Source organism: Phoca vitulina, unplaced genomic scaffold, assembly GCF_004348235.1.
Source record: "Phoca vitulina isolate PV1807 unplaced genomic scaffold, GSC_HSeal_1.0 scaffold14, whole genome shotgun sequence".
NCBI classification, from domain to species: Eukaryota; Metazoa; Chordata; class Mammalia; order Carnivora; family Phocidae; genus Phoca; species Phoca vitulina.
The window spans coordinates 24,458,598-24,475,425 of NW_022589717.1; the positions used below are offsets into that span (position 1 = coordinate 24,458,598).

Genomic DNA, 16,828 nt, shown 5'->3' on the forward strand with positions numbered 1-16,828 from the left:
CATTAGGCAAGACATAGCAAAGTAGAGATCCACAGTAGAGGATAGGGTGTGGACAGCAGTCATGGCCCACAGTGGGGCACCAAGCCCAAGGGTAGCTCTGATGCCCAATGCAGGGTGGGGAGGGGTATTCATGTGTCCATGTGTACACAAGGTCTCGTGCAGAGTATCAGAACCCAAGCACGGAGAGGATAGCCCAGCGGGGGGAGTCAGTGCTGGAGGGGAATAAGGAGGGCATCTGTTGGGGGAATGTGGCCCTGTGACCCAGAGCAAGAGTTAGACCCCAATCATAGGCAGGAGAGTATCTGCGGGAATGGGGGCAGTCCTTGGAAAAATAGCTGACTCCAGGACTGGGGCAGAAAAAGTAGAAGATGGATCTAAACCAAGTAACTTAATGTTAATTTCTTGATTTTGATGGCTATATTGTGGCTATGTGAATAACCTTCTTTATAATTCTTCATAATGGACTTAATTTTTTTTACGTTTGCGATTATTTCCAAAATAAAATTTATATAAAAATCAACTCCTACAAGGGCTTCTTCTGTAATATCTCACATCTGTCCCCTTTTTTTCATTGCTCTGGACAGAGTCAAGTTCCCATCCCCCTGTACTGTTGCAATAACTTCTTAACAAGGCTCCACCCCACAACCACTGCCTAATTAAGGTTTTTCCAAAGTGCACTTCAGCTCATGCCACTTTCCTGCTCCAACATTTCAATAGTTCCTCATTACCTCCCAAATTAAGTACAAATTTCTTAGGGTGACTTTCAAGTTCCACTCCCTTCTAGTTCCAACTAACTAACCTCTTCCAGACCTTCTTTCCCCCCAATTCCCTGTGTGTCGCAGTCAGCCATACAGCCTGACCATATTCGGTGTTTTCTGCTGGTCTCCAAGTTTGGCTCGTGTAACTCCCTCCATCAGAAAATGACCACTCCTACTCCCTGCAAAAATTTTAAGACTAAGGATAAATATCAATTCTGACCACCACCACCCCATCTCTCCATTTTCCAAAACTTGCCTAGATAATCTTCTACCATCAGAATACCCAAAGTTGACTTTGCCCATTATAAACCTTATTTCATTTTATTTTAGATTACAATTTTTTGTTTCTACATCTCAACAATTCCTCATCTATAAGGTGAGGATACATGCCAATGAAGGAGTCCTCATTGATAAAATTAAGTCACAGCCGCTGTTGTGAATTCAGGTCACAGTTATTAGCTCTCTCTCTCCCCCCCTAGGGAATTTTTAAGGATTCAAATTACTTTGTGTTTGTTCTCTTTCCTTCCTTTATACTAGAGTTTTCTATTTCTTGCATAAATACAAGGAATTTCTACCTCTTTTCTACAAAGAAATTTTAGCCTAGGCCTTACCACTGACAATCATAAATCCAGAAGTTTCCAGGCATCAATTAAGCAACAGGTGCATATATGTAATTACATTTTAACTTCATCATTACTTTACTACATAAAGAACAAAATAAAACTCTTAAAACTGAAAACAAAGCCTATACTTGACAAGTTTAAAACTAGAAATTCTAAAATTTAAGATGAAGACCTATACATTTAACATACTTATATTTCCTGGGAGGTTTTCACTAATAAACTTTGGAATGCAGTCCACAACAATATACAATTTAATGGCTATATTTAAATTTAATAACGAAGTAAATATTTTTCTCTTGATTTGAATTTAGTAAATGAAAGAAAATGATACATTATTTGGCAGGAGAACTGAAATTTTATCAGTAGATGAGTAGCATGAAGCTAAAGCAACAGCTGAAAGCCTGGAAAAAATATTTTGGAGAAAAAAATTAATGACATCAAAGCATCAGGGGAAGTGAAGTGTTACTCCTAAATTACTTGTGATCATCATAACATCTGGTATTACTCTAAACATTACAAGTATAGAAAAGGTCAGACACATCCAGAATTTCAATAGTGCAAAAGGCATCAAATCCATAAATGCTACACCTCCAGGTCCTAGTTTTAGCACAACACTGCTGTGCAGGCAAACAGCCTGAAGTTGAATAATTTGAGTTTATTTAACTGAAACCAGGGCTCTTATCTCCATTTTTTAAGTATGAAGTGAACAGTTCTAAGTATACTAATACTTTAGGTGATAAAAGGTGGACACACTGACATATAAACCTAGGACACTTGGAATGTTAAAAGCAAAATTTATCAAACTGCACTGTACATAGTGATTTATTCGTTAAAAAGCACTAAGGGTTTTTTTTTTTTTCAATAAAATTATCACTACTCTCACCAAAAATAACATAAATGAATGGAAGTGAATGAATCATCAGGAGAAGCAAGTCTCATTGTAAAATCATTTCTAAAAATATTATTTAGAATACTAACCGGGAGAAATTCTAGGTACACTAGCAATTTCAAAAATCAAAATTTTGTGAGACAAATAATAAGAAAAAGAAAGTTTCATGTTTTCACTTCCAAATGACCTCAGTAATTCTTAATGATTTTACAGTAAGCACCAATAATTAATCCAATTCCACGCAACCCCCCCTCCCAAATCATCACTCTTTCATACTTTGCATCACACAGAGAATATTTAGAACTCAATGGTTTACTCAGGAAGTTTGCTAATAAAGTTGCTTTATTACAGGAGGTTAGCTTTAAAAAACTCTAGGGACAACTGAAAAATAAAAAACAACTATAGGTGACTTACCAAATTGTTTCCTTCTATCATGGAAAAAAAATGCAGCACAATTAAGATAAATACCTGATTACCTGTCTTGAAGCCTACAGAATATGCCCTTTGAAACAGTGAACTTTATATTCAAAGTTCTAAGTCAATGTTAGCACTGTTATGATGCTATCAACGTGACTATGACCATCGCCATAAACATCAATGTTGTGTCAACAGAAAAACATTGCTTTCAAAAGGAAGAGTGTAAATTAAAAGAACGAGAAATTCCTTGTATCAAATTTTATAAAAGACCTGATTAAAAAAAACTCTGCTTTTCAAAGTAAAATAACTCACCCCTACTCACTTTCAAATGATAAATGACAATGACATTTTTCTATCCAGAACACCCTGGAAACTACAGAACTACACCTGTGATTAAAATATACTTGAAACCAGATTAGCAAATCTGTTAAAGGATACTCTATTTTGATTTTTAACAGACAGAACTCCAAGGAAACTTCACAGCCACTTAATAGTTTGGCTGGCAGACCTCTGAGAGCACGGAGTTCAACATGTTCACTTTTTACGAAGAAACTGAGGCCCAGAGAAGTTGTGACTCACCAAGGTCACAGTTTTGTTTGTGTCCTAGCTGACAGGGAAACTCCAATCTACATGACCCAACCAGGTCCAGTGTCCATCCTCAAAGCTTTACATTCAGCTTCTGTCATAATTTACTTTACAGTTGGGTGGCCAGGCAATCCACTCACTAGAAATGATTAACAGACAGATGGCTTTCGTCACTGCTCTCATAGGATGCCCACAGAGATGAGGATAACACACACTTCACAGCCATTACTCACTTCTATCAGCTTGAAAAATTAACTAGATGAGAACCATTTTTCTTATCTGAATAGGGTACTCCCTCCTTAGCATAATATTCAGGGAGGCTAACACAAATAAAATAATAACCTCTTTTTTCATTAACCTCCAAAGGGTGTACAGAATAAAAGAGACCAGCAATTCTCAGCTTTTGGGTCTTAGGACACCTTTCCACTCTTAAAATGTACTGAGGATGCCAAAAAGCTTTTCTTTATGTAAGTTAGATCTAATGCTATTTACCGTATTAGATTAAAACTAATATTCACTTTAAATCATTTAAAACTAAGAAGTCATTACATGTTAACAATAGCGTATGTTTGTGAAAAAAATAACTGTTTCCCAAAACAAAAACTTGAGTGAGTGGCACTGTTTCACATTTTTGCAAGTCTATTGTCTCACTTAATAGAAGACAGCTGGATTTTACTATCTACTTCTGCATTCAATGTGTGGTGATAGGTTTTGGTTCAAGTGTATGAAGAAAATCTGGCTTCACACAGGTATGTTGTTGGAAAAAGGACGAGCATTTTAATGGTCATTAGAGATAATGGCAGATGTGATTCTTTGATACTACACTGAAAACTGCCTGTGAGTAATTTCTTAAAGGTTAGTTGCAACGTGGATCTGAAACCATGTTATGAACTTTTCATAAACTATTACATTAAAAGCCACTGGTCTATCCTCCATTTTGAGTGGACCTTTTACCGATGTGTGATCTTTCACTTCATGAACCTCCTTGAAAGGGTCTCAGGAATCCCAAACAACACTTTGAGACCTACTAGAAAACAGTTTAGAGTTCAATCTAAAGACAAAGGTTATTATGAAACCTAGGAACAGTCACACACTGCCTTGATCCTCCACAACCTGTAATTCTTCAAATATTCCACATCCCCCGGAACAGGGTATCATCATCCCATATTAAGATATAGACCAAAAGGCTGGATTTTGATCCAAAAGACACTAAATAATAAGAGACTGGTGATGAAGCATGGATGAGGTTAAATTAAATATTATAACATGGGGACTGAAATCTAGAAAAATATCTAAGTATCTTCTGATCCTTTAGCCTTTATTCTGAGAATGATCAAAACAAGTAGGTTTCAGCTTTGCGCAGTGGCAGTATCGTAGCCAATGAAGTTTATCCGAGGCGCGATTATTGCTAATTGAAAACTTTTCCCAAAACAAATCGGTTTGAATAATACTCACCAGAAAAAGCTGTCAAGAATCAGTACGCTGTAAGAGACTTCACAACATTAAAGCTTTGTTATTAAAGTTTTGGGGAAACTTACACTGACTAGCATAATACCAACCTGTGTGTAAACAAAATGAATCCCCTCTGACCATATTAACATGTATGTAAAGAATTTTGGAGTATTCCAGAAGAGACACTGAACAACACCTCCAGTGCCCCACAAATGCAGAGTAGGCTCAAGGTCACTGGTTCATATTAATATGTTTAAGGCTATGGGTCACTAGAACATTGGGAGGGGCTTCAGGAATTGAGTGTAAAACCTACAATTCAAATAGCAGAAATAGGATACAGAACAAAACAAAGCAGAGAACTAATGATTTTATCTACTCTACCTCTACTATTGCTACCAGAAATATCATTACCCAAAGCAATAGCCTTCAAAACTATAAAAGCAAATAAATATGTAGCGACAAATGTATGATGCATGCCTAACCATAAAAAATAATAAGAGTAGAATTTAATAATATCAACAAATATTTCTTTCAATTACGTATAAAATATTTCTTTAAACTATTCTGTAATTTCATATAATGAAGAAAACACAAAACTAAAGGATATGAAAGCTAAAGATTGTGCGAACTAATCAAACGTTAACAGTCACAGCTAAAATGTATAGAATACCTATTGCATACCAGATGATATGCAAAATTAACTCAATTATCTTAACTACCTTTGAGATGGGTACTATAGAATTCTTTTTTCTTTTTTCTTTTTCCTCCAGATGAGAAAACTAAAAGCCCAGAGATGAAGGGATATGCACAGGGACACAAAGCAATTACGCTGGGATTTCAACCAGGGCAGCCATGCTCATAACTACTAGGCTGTACTCCCTCATACTAACTCACTAAAAACATCACTTACAAAAATATCGACATCATGTGCAAGATTTCCTTCTCTAAAGTAAAACAATGCACTAGCAGGAGACCACATGCTGAGTTTGTTTCTGACGAAAGCCATGCTATCTCAGGCTACCTTGCATTAGGGTTCAGAATTTAAGAGAGGCAGTATCAGAATATGATCATTCATGCTACCAAGAACTGTAATAACGTATCCTTTAATGGAATGTTTGCTTCCATAAAGGCAAGAGGAGCAAGGTTTGAATCAATGACAAGGAAAAAATGCACGAATTAAAGTTTTAGCTTTTGGCTCATAAGAGAAGAGAAGGAGAAAGATATAGAAATACACGTAAACCCTATATTGTTAATGGGATGAACATATTTTCCACAACCTAAGTTTTTAAGGGACAAATCCACATATTCCTAACTGCCAAAGGAAAGAACTGTATCTAGGACATCTATTCTTTATATGTTCAATAAAGGGATCATTTATCACAACCATGTAATAAAAACAGTACTGAAGCAAAGTCCAATGCAAGTATTCATTGTATAACTTAGAACCACCCTTTACAGTCATATCGAAAGCCTCTTCCTTGTTTTTTTCTAAATATATACAACATGCTATCTGCAAAAAGGAAAGTCAAGAGATATTTTACAGCAAGTAAAGTATGTCTTCTTGCAGATCTTAAAAGTTATACCAACTCAAAACTGCAGTGACATATTTCACTTCCAATATGAATGAGAAAGCAAGACTGTCCACTTAGTAATTTTAGATGTGCTGAGTCTTTAAAAGCCCTCAACAGTTATGGAAATGATTTATTTGTATTGAAAACCATGACTTACATACAATTAACCTACCCAGAAAGGGACAAAGAGGATACAGAGCTCGTGGGTAACAGATTTGGGGTTCAATTTCATATTTCACAACCAATGAGGTGATTAATAAAAAAAAAAAAAAAGCTAAGGGAAAAAAGACCACAAAGAAACAAATGTAAAACAATTCTAGTAAACCAGTGTACAGCTAAAGAAAAAAATCATCTAACATTAGTCTGCTAAAGTAAATATAGTAACAGGCAGGAGAAAACAAACTTTTCCCAAACACCTACAACAGGCAATGGGGAAGGGGGGTAGGGGATACCCATATATGCTCCTTCACAATCAACACAAATATTTTCTAAAAGATTATAAGAATTTTTTGTTGCTCTACTTCAAAAAAGCAGTAACATTATACCAACAAGGAAAGAGGGGGCACTAAATGACCATGCTGAAAACATGTAAAACAGTAAACTGAAACATGTTTAAATTTATCAATTATAAAAACTTTTTCAACATTTTATAAAGCCATGATTTTCAAAAAAGGAGGAAAAAACCAACTTACCTTGTTACATTTTCTGGAATGTATTCTAGAACTGGATATCCATCACTTCTTCTAGATGACAGGTCGCCATGTGATTTCCATGACTCCACTAAAGTATTAACAGGAGGAAAGGAACTCAGGTGTTGGAAAGATTGGTCTCTTGCCGATCGTGATAAAGATATTGTACCTTGGGCACCAATCCTGTAGTGAAAGGACTGTCCACCCGAATTCACACCAACAATAGCAGATGAAGGGATGCTGGCCTCTGGGTAATAGCTCCCATCATCCGGTTCCTGTTTAATACCCATTGGGAATCCACTGCCTTCACAGTTACCATCAAAGCCGGGCACAGGTGGTCCTAAAATTCCTGATAGAGAATAATAGTCTTTATCATCCATAAAGGAAAAATATGAGCCATCCATAAATGGAAATGGGTTTACTGCTGGATTCCCTTTAAAAGAGGTGCCTGAACATGAATGCTTGGTTGATTCTTGTTTTATTGGTACTGAGAATGGGGAATCAGAATTTATTTTGCTATTTCCTCCTAGACATGAGCTGCTAAAAGCTCCATCTGGCTCCGGTTTTATGTACTGGACAATGTTAAGCTGACCAGTCACACCGTTGGAGATGGCATTCTCTACTTCCTCACTCTTAGGAAAGGGGACCTCTTGAGCACCTTTCTCCTGTGTGTCTGGACTAGGAGCCACATCCCGGGCTGCACCGGATCCAGCAGGGGTGCCAGAAGCAGTGTAGCTGAAGGCATTGTTTACAGGGCTACAGATAGATCCCACAGTACTAGCAGTTGGACTGGAAAGCGTGGATCTGTTATTTGTGTTGGAAGGGCTGGAAACAGAGCACCTTGAGTTGTTGATGTTTGCAGGGCTAGACACAGAGGATCGCAGAGTAACATTATTAGGACTGGAGACCGGCGATTTTACGCTGCAATGACTCGGAGGGCTGGATATTGGGGATTTCATGCTACTTAATGGACTTGAGAGAGGAGAGCCCACATTGCTGGCGTGTGCTGGGCTGTGTGACCTGGAGCCTCGATTTTCAACATTAGGGGAGCATGTCAAAGGAGTCCCCTGGGTGATAGGGCTGTGCACTGTGAAACTGCCAAAGCTGGCAGAGGTGGAGGACACAGAGCTGATTCCAGCAGGGCTGCAGACTGAAGATGTCATGTTCAGAGGGCTGCAAACAGATGGGCTCTTCTCATGACACATAATAGGGCTTTTAACAATGGCACGCATGACCCCACCATTCACAGAGCTCCCAGAGTCAGACATGAAGGATCTCAAGGGCCTGTTCACACCACCTAGAGTGGACGGATGATGGCCATTTTCTTTGTAAAATTTCACCAGCTGTTCAACATTTTGATAAATCTTTGCTGGACTCATGCTTCCTTGTTGGTTCTGCTGATCATAGGTGTAGTCGGCATCTCTTACGGAATCCATGTATAAACCCATGGACTCAGCTACAGTTGCTGAAAGTTCCTTAGACTCCAGCTCAGTTTTAATATCAGATGTTAAAATCCCAGACCGATTAATGTCTTGCTGAAGGCAAGGGAGTAGTTCGTGTTTTTCTTTGCTGCTTCCTTGAGTACTGTTGTTTGGAATAGCACCGGAAACACAGCTTACGTTGACAATCTCCATGTAGTTATTCTCATCGGTCCTCTCTGTAGGTCCCAGGGAAGAATGTTCCACAGCCTGAGAAACTTGACCCCACCGTCTTTCCATATCTAGACCTTCAGGGAGACTGTGGTAGCCTTTGGTCTCCATAGCTAACAAATAAATTTATATTAAAAAATTGAATTAGAGTCATTTATAGCAATATTACTCTAGAAGACATTCTAAAATTCCATTTACTAAGCTATACATACATATTCTACTTATAAGCATTACTTCTAGTTACATTAAAATTGTTACCTTTTTAGGTGCTGTTATAACAGTACTGACTATATAACTTGTCCAGAAGCTAGACTATAAGCAGCAATCATATAAAATTATTTTGCATCTAAATAAAAGTAACATGTTTGCTATAACACAGCCTTTAGATTTGCAAAGAATATCTATAAATGTTAACTTATTTAATATTCTTGAGTAATCCTGGGGACTGATGAGGCAGGCAAGGAGGAAAGGAAGGGCTTAGTGATGTGGGTGACTTGCCCAAGGTCAAAGATGTGGTAAGTGATGAAGTTGGGTTTAAAACTAAATCTTCTAACTCCAAAACCTTTGAGTCTTTCAAGCATATGGAAGCTGCTTTCCATATCTAATACATGGCTTTATTAAAAACAATACGGAAATACAATCAATGTTACCCTTTCTCAATACGAAATTAAAGTTATCAAGTGAATCACAGGAAAAATAATTTAAGAATTATTTTTTAAAAAAATAAGACTTTCTTAAAATGGATTGGTGATGAGGATAACGTAATGTCAGTTTTGAAAAGTAAAGATTCATGTATCCTGATTAATTAAGATGGTCCATAGCTCCATAGAGAGGCAGTATGATAGCTCGGGAATGTCAGCACGAGATTCTCCGTATTTCAATGCTGGCAGGGACTTTGACACGCATCCTTACTTAGTGGTACCTCTACTATAAAGACTTCCAGCAGAGACAGTTTTATTTTCAGCAGTAAATGGAAGAAGTTTGAGATGAGTCCTGACAATTTATGTGTTCATTCATTCAACAAATATTTACCAAGTGTGTGCTACATCCTGGGCCTACAACCAGTCACTGAATCTGTAGTGATAAACAAAACAGGCACAGTCCTCATCCTCAGGAAGCCCACAGGTGTTTTTTTTTTTTTTAGATATACAATCATATCTATTGGCCCTCTATATATATTTCATAGACAAAATAATTGTAATAGGTTATATTTATATAATCCTATGTACTATATAATCCGATGCTACATTATGAGCCTCTTATTCACACTAAAAACCCTATGAGATTGACTAAAGTAGTATCCAAATGATACATTGGGGAAACCAAGGCACAGGCCACATATCTATGTGGCAGAGCTGGAATTTGATCCCAGGTCTCTCTCTACACCAAGGTATCTCAACCTTGGCACTACTGACATTTTGGGCCTGATGATTCTTTGTGGTGAAGGTCTGTCCTATGCATTGTAAGATGTTTAGCAATATCCCGGACACCTACCCACTATGTGCAAGTAGCACTCCCCATATCCAGCTGTGACAACCACAAATGTCTCCAGACATTGCCAAATGCCCCCTGCTTTGAGAACCAACCACTCTAAAGAAACCTATCTTAAAGAAAATTAACTCATTCTTAGTAAAAATTTCATTTGTACATTTTAATATACAAAACTGCTAAAATCATTATGTATGCATTTTTCAAATCCTTTCAGGTGTGTCAACAATCCATGACCCAGATAAAAGTCTGATGAAGTTTCTGCAGTTCTGTACACCAATATTACTTTAGGCCTCTCATCCTCTTCTCCCTTGGCCACTCACTACCCCCATTCCCTCTAGCTTCCCCTCAGGAAAAGAGACTAGGAAGTCCTTCTGCTACAGAACTTATAGTAATTAACATAGAAAAATAATAGAATGGCTCTACTAAATAAATTGGCAATAGATATCACAAGGCTCTATAATGACATGTAATGCCTAAATTGTCTAAGTTATTTTAATTATCTCTTACTTCTCTGTATTCTACACTACATTTTAAGTTCTCAGGAGGCAGAAACTTTGTTAATTTCACCACTGCATCCCAAGCAAATAGCCCAGTACAAATAAAAAAAAAAGTTAGCTCTTATAATCAAGTCAATTTGTGACTACTAAAATCTAGCATGTAACCTTTTATTTAAAGAACATTATTCTATAAATTCCTAATCACAAGTCAACACAAAACAGGGGAAAATAAATCAAATTACAACAGTTGAGGTGTTTATCTGGTAATGCCAGCCAAAAAGTTTAGTGTGGATAAAAGACAAGTTGAAATATATATATATACATATATATATATATACATACATACGTATATATATGTATTGAAATGGGACTTAAACTGCTAATACTGACCTTTTCTACTTTACTGAAAAACAATTTAGCTGTAACCATAGGTTGCAAATTCAAGCATTCTGCACTTCTACCTAAGAATATTCTGTCCTCCCCATACCAAACTTGAATAGATGCACATCTAAGGTATAGATGTTTCAGGTCCAAATTCATTAAACACAAGAAACATGTCAATTCATGTTCAAAATTGAACATCATCTGTGTATCACCACCCCCCACCTCCCGCCCTGAACCCTGTCCATAAACCCACATTCCCTATCTCAGTAAACTGCACAACCCTCTACCCTAATGCCTGCAGGTCACCCTTGCCTAGGGCCCCTTGCCAGAGACATCCAAAGTCTCCAGCCTCCCCACCTTCCACCTACAGCTTCCTTTCTCATCTCCACTCCCCCCACACCCCACCCCCACCCTAAGCAACAGTCTGAAAGGAGAATCCCTATCTTCAGATCCCTTTCCAAAAATCCATCCTCCAAATGTTCTTTTGGAAAAGATGATCACTTATTGCTTTTCTGAAGTTTCACAGTGTAAATCTGCATGCTAAACTTCTGAGAAGTTTTACAGTGCAGAAACCTGTTTCTTTTTATTCCAGCATCCCCTAAATAACTTGGCCACTGCCCCCTTTTTCCACAACACCTACTAATATTCTAAGGGATGCGTTTCATCACTCTGCCCTAAAGCAGGAGTCAAATCTCAGACTTGTGAAGCTACATGAAGATTCAAAGAGAATCTAAATGGGAGATAGCCGGCAAGTACAATCTTAAAGCACTCTACAAGGAAGCACCTTATCACTAACATCATGCAGCTGATCACAACTTTCCAAGTCCTGTTTGGCTAGCCTTGAACTCTTAACAATAACATAAAACAGCCTGCATTTCACCATGTTATTGACAGGGCTATCATTAAAGAATTTGCAAAAGGCTTTGCTGAAATCTAAATTAGTTCTGTGTAAGGTACTGTCTTCATCTACCAACTTTAAACGCACCTCTCAACAAAGTAAATAAAGGCTGGCAACTGTCAGGCACAAAAAAATAGAGAACATCTAGTATCTGCATGGCTTCCACTGGAAACATTTTTAAAGATCAGAGTTTTTAAAAACTTAGGAGTATTAAAATATTTTATGCTGAGTTCCCATTATTTTAATCAGTCTTCTCTGTAAACAAATAGATGAGGTTAGGCATTTATTTCCTATGTAGTCCAGGAAAGCCCGGTTGTCTTTTTGGAAATGGCATAATAACCATGGCTTGAGCAGAATTTCAGTTAACCTGAACTTAGTAATAAATACTGAAAATACTAGTTGATGATTATACTCCTCATAGAACTTAATACCCAGAGGGTAAAGGGAAAGTTTTTGTTACTAACTAGATGACGAAGCAGGCACTTCATGTATACATATCTAGCTTATATAAAATCAGACTTGTCTCCCTTACAGCAGAAACTATAACAGAGGCTCTCTTGGGACAAAGACAAAAACTATTTTGACCCTTTAATTTTCATGCAAATGGCCTCCCCCAAAACATAAAGGAAATTTCACAGAAGTAAGGAAAAGCACTGACAAAAGTTCTACCTTAAGCCATTCATATGCTCTTAAACACTATTTTGGCAAAGGAAAAACCTGACTTTAAAATTTTTATGTTTTACAGTCTGTGTTAAATTGCGCTTTTCCATAAGGAAATAGCGGTTTTGTTTTTTTTTTTCAGGAATACTAACAAAGATTCTTGTGAATTTGTATTTTGTCTGAAAACACTTTCACTTTTAATACCCCCCAAAACACAGTCCCATTTAAAACATATTTTCTATAGTTATTTCACTGTAATACGGCATCTTAAAAGACAGAACCTTAAGAATTTCACAATTTTCACTGGTTGCATCGCTGTGAAAGTTTGCTGTATGTAACTATTTTTCTGTCATACCTACTACAGAACTATTATTATGTTCTCCTCTTTTATACATGAGGTAAATGATAGAAACCTGCCCAAGGTCACCTAAGAGAGCGGGAGAACCAGTTAGAACTGAGCACACCTGATTTCTATTCACTCACCTAATTCACTGAGCCACCTGATCTTTCCAAAATCCCCAAGCCAAACTACGTCTCCCTTAAAGGAAAAAGCTCCCCCCCCTTTTTTTTAAACTCCTATCCTCAGGCATTTCAACGATAGTGTGCCATGAACTCAAACATAAAATTAAAACTTCACAGATGGAGAACGCTGTTATCATTACTATGTAAATACCATCAATAACAGCACCTAAAGAAATGGCCATACAAATGTTAAAAAGCAATTTAAGTGCATTAGAAATTCACCGCTTTCAAAACTTGTGTGCTATCAAAGTTTTTCTAACTTCTAGGTTATAATAAATAGTTAAAACTGAAGGTGCCATAAACCATTATGATTTAAACCGAGTCTTTTAAAATTCAGTAGGAAAAGCCATGCACCTAAATTCAGTATAGTAGGGTACGGATGACACCTAAAGAAGCTTCATCCTTTCTCCCCTGCCTTTAGAATTCCTACTGCTGCCACAGAAAGCATTAGCCTCTCTCAAGAGTTTTATAAATACTAGGGAACGGGAAATGCACTAATTTCCAGAGCCCTCTTCTTACAGGCTACATCAGGATCTGTATCTCCTTCAACTGCCCTTATCTACTACACCTCCAGCTAAGATTTGGGTGCTTCCGCAATTGATAGAGGAAAGAAATATTATTCAAACGTCCTTTTAAAAAATTGTATAAGGAAAACGATCCGAAATTCATCCTTGGGGAAAGAGAAGGGAGGTAGACCTCCCACTGCCAAAGGCGGTTGAAAGCTGCTCGTTAGAGGGCATTTATCCAAAGTGGCCAAACTTTCCCAAAATAGTCCTCTGGCGGCCAAAGGGGGTAAAAAGTGGAAAACCAAAACAAAACAACAAGCACACAGCACCATACTGACTGTGCCTCCGGATTACGCAGCCACTTCTCCCTGCAAAGTGCACGCTCCCGCGCCGCGGCCACAAGCCGAGTCCGGCAAGCGGCGCCCCGCGGCGCACCCCTACACACCTGCCTCGGCCGGGGTCCGTCTCTCGGCGTCTACCTGTTGCAGCGCTCGCCAACGCCACGACACCCCTGCTGCGGAGCCCCCCTAAATCCAACCACATCCAGGCCAGCGAGTGCCGCTCTCCCTGCAGCGAGAGAGCCCGAGGCAGCAACGCTCTTGCACCCAGGTGACTGCACGGGCTTCCTCCGAGCAGCCTGAAGTTGGCTTGCGTCTCCCCGGTCCAATGACACCCCGGGCGCGGAGGGGCGGAGAGGAGGGGGCAGGGCCAGGGCCAGGGCCAGGACTGGCGAAGTGGGAAGGGAGAGAGGGAGAGAGGGCGGGCGAAAGCCCGGAGGGGGAGTGGGCCAGCTCCAGGGCCGGGGTGGTCACATGTCCAGATAAAGTTCAGGTTGCTATCCCGCCCCCCTGAGCCCTTCCTATTGGCCCGGAGGGAAGCAAGGCTCCACGCCGCACAGGCCAGGCGAGTTTCTCATTGGACAATCCCGGCTGTCAGTCACCAGGAGGGCGACATGACTGATACAAAGTTGCTGCGACACAGCCTAGACTCGGCAGCTCCCTTAAAGCCGCAGCCACGGCGGGCGCTTGAGGTGCCGGGCGGCAGCTACGACACTGGGCACTAGGCACCCTGCACACGCTGCCCCCCGCCCCTCTCGCTCGACTGCCCCAAACTTGCTCGCGCCCACCTGACTCTCCTCCTGGCTGACCTCAGGCTATCTGGAAAGACGTTAAAAGTGTGGTGACGCGGAAGAAGTCGGTTTTTCCGAGATCCAGTCAAGGTGTTGGTCCCTCATGCTCTCCACCTGCAGCGCCAGGTGAGCGGCAGCCCTGACCCAGGCACCGCCCACAGCGTCCGCGCGCAGGGGAGGACTCCTAGTGGGCTTTACCCGACCCCTAAGGTTCCTCTCCCCGCCCCTTTCCTCGGTCTTGCGAGTTACCTCTCAGCCGAGCAGCCGCAGCGTCGCTGCCAGCGAGCAAGAGGATCACGTTCCCACTCGATTTGAATTTCCTTGTTTTAACCGTGCAGGAAAAGCGGGTGATTTCAGTGCAGCCAAAGCCCTTTAAACGCAGCGTCTCTCCCACCCCATCAAAAAAAAAAAAAAAGTGCCAGGGTCAAGAGCTGCTGCTCTCCTTTATGATTTTGTTGGTGCATTTATTAGTTTAGTATTGGATTTTTCCACTAGCTCAATTTGAAAGCTTACCATCGAGGATATTCACTTCTTTATAATGGGTGGGAGGGGTGCACATAATTGGGAGAAACACACAGGAGGGGGAAGAAATCAGTGTTTTCTAAGGATCGAGTGTCTGCAAGAAGAAATTTCGGTTTCCCTCCAACCGCCCCCATCTCGACTCTACTCTCGCCCACCCAAACGCTGTAGTTACTAAGCAAAAGGAAGGGCTTCTTTAACTTTGATTTCTAAGGACTTTGAGACTCCGCGTCTGAGGCTCCGTTTTGGGCTCCCGGCTGGCCCGGAGTCAGCACCAGTGACGTACACACCTAAATCTGGTCCCCCGGCCCTCGGCGACCCGCAGCCCGGTGGTGGCAGCTGTGCAGCCTCCCGCCTCACCCTTGCCTCGCACCCGCCAAAGTCGGAGGGCGGGGGGGGGGGGGGCAACCTGTCTGTGCCCAAAGGCCCCTCCTCTCTTTACAGTAATTAAGCTTCGGGATTCCAGACCCCGAACCCAGGAAGACTCGAATTCGCCGCCGCTCCAGGTAGGGAACTCCCTGGCGGCGGGGGCGACTCCGGTGCTCAGCCGTCCCCTGCGCGGAGCGGCCCCCGGGACCCTGCAGCCGGGAGTCCCAGCCAAGTGTCCCAACTTTCCCGCGGGGCCCGCCGTCACGCGCGCTCTCCCGGCCAGGCAAGCAGCCTGGCATCGATCGCACCGGGCCGACCGCGGGCGGCAGGCAGGAGCTAGGGAGTCCGGAACCTAGCTAGCGCCCGGGCAGGCGAGGAGGCGGTGGCTCAGCCTGCGCTGACAAATTATTCATTATTAAAGGAATGGACGTGTCTCTTTTACTAAGTTTTTACCTCCTTTACGGAGGGCCGGTCTTGCCCTGGATCTCAGCTTCTTGCAAAATCTAGGTTAGATTTTGCAGGGACAACCGCCGCGATCGCTCGCCTGTCGCCCAGCACCCCTGCCCGGAGGCGGCCTGGCGGGCACCTGGTCTCCTGCCCACAGCCCACCTCGGTTCGCCCACCGGCGCCCTCTACGCGGACCCTGTCTTCCCAAGGGCCGCCTCTGCGCTCCCCGGGCCCCCTCCCACCGCTGTCAGCGCAAAGTGACTGTCGCTGCACTCACCTTTTCTAGGACATGGTGGGGAAGCTGGGGCGCGGGGCGGGGGGGGGGGGTAGGGTGGGGGTGAGGGCAGCGAGACTCCCGCCGCCGCCGGCGCCGCCACCAGCAAGTCCAATATTAGCAGATCGGCGGTAAGGATGGAGAGGATGATAATCCCGGCAGTGGCCCTACTGACGTTGGGTAGAGCAATAGATCAGTAGTGTTGTTACCCCGCAGGAGGAGGAGAGGCGGCGGCGCCAAATCGCGCAGAAGGGGACGCGGGCGCCCGCCCGCCCCCAGCAGCGGCGGCCCGGCCTCAAGCGGGCCCCTCTCCCGGGGCTGCTGGTCTCCCGGGCGTTGACGGCGGCGGCCCTGGAAGCCGGGAAGTACGGCGGGATGATTCCACGCCTGAGTCCCGCAGCGCGGCTCTCCGCGCCCCCTCTTCGGGCCTGGGGTGGCCGGTGACAGCTCCGGCGGCGGAGCGTGTGTGTCTGTGTGTATGTGAGGGGGCGGCCGCAGG

The 16,828-nt window shown here is 41.9% G+C and overlaps 1 protein-coding gene and 1 pseudogene across 3 annotated transcripts in view; one reads left to right on the plus strand and one right to left on the minus strand.

The window, feature by feature from the left end:
• The window catches only part of NR3C2 (nuclear receptor subfamily 3 group C member 2), a 327,865-nt gene extending 311,510 nt beyond the window's left edge, over positions 1 to 16,355 (minus strand). The window contains exons 1-2 of one of the 3 annotated variants that reach the window (XM_032412962.1): positions 16,333 to 16,355; positions 6,988 to 8,746 (exon numbers count right to left, since the gene is read on the minus strand). In XM_032412962.1, coding sequence (XP_032268853.1) covers positions 6,988 to 8,744 — 1,757 coding nt within the window. In that variant the 5' untranslated portion in view covers positions 8,745 to 8,746; positions 16,333 to 16,355. Of the gene's footprint in view, positions 1 to 6,987; positions 8,747 to 14,036; positions 14,383 to 14,717; positions 14,835 to 16,332 lie in introns of those variants that run through there. The other 2 variants (XM_032412961.1, XM_032412960.1) reach the window with 2 other exon arrangements.
• On the plus strand, positions 4,624 to 4,739 carry LOC116637641 (annotated as a pseudogene).
• Positions 16,356 to 16,828: the final 473 nt, after the last annotated feature.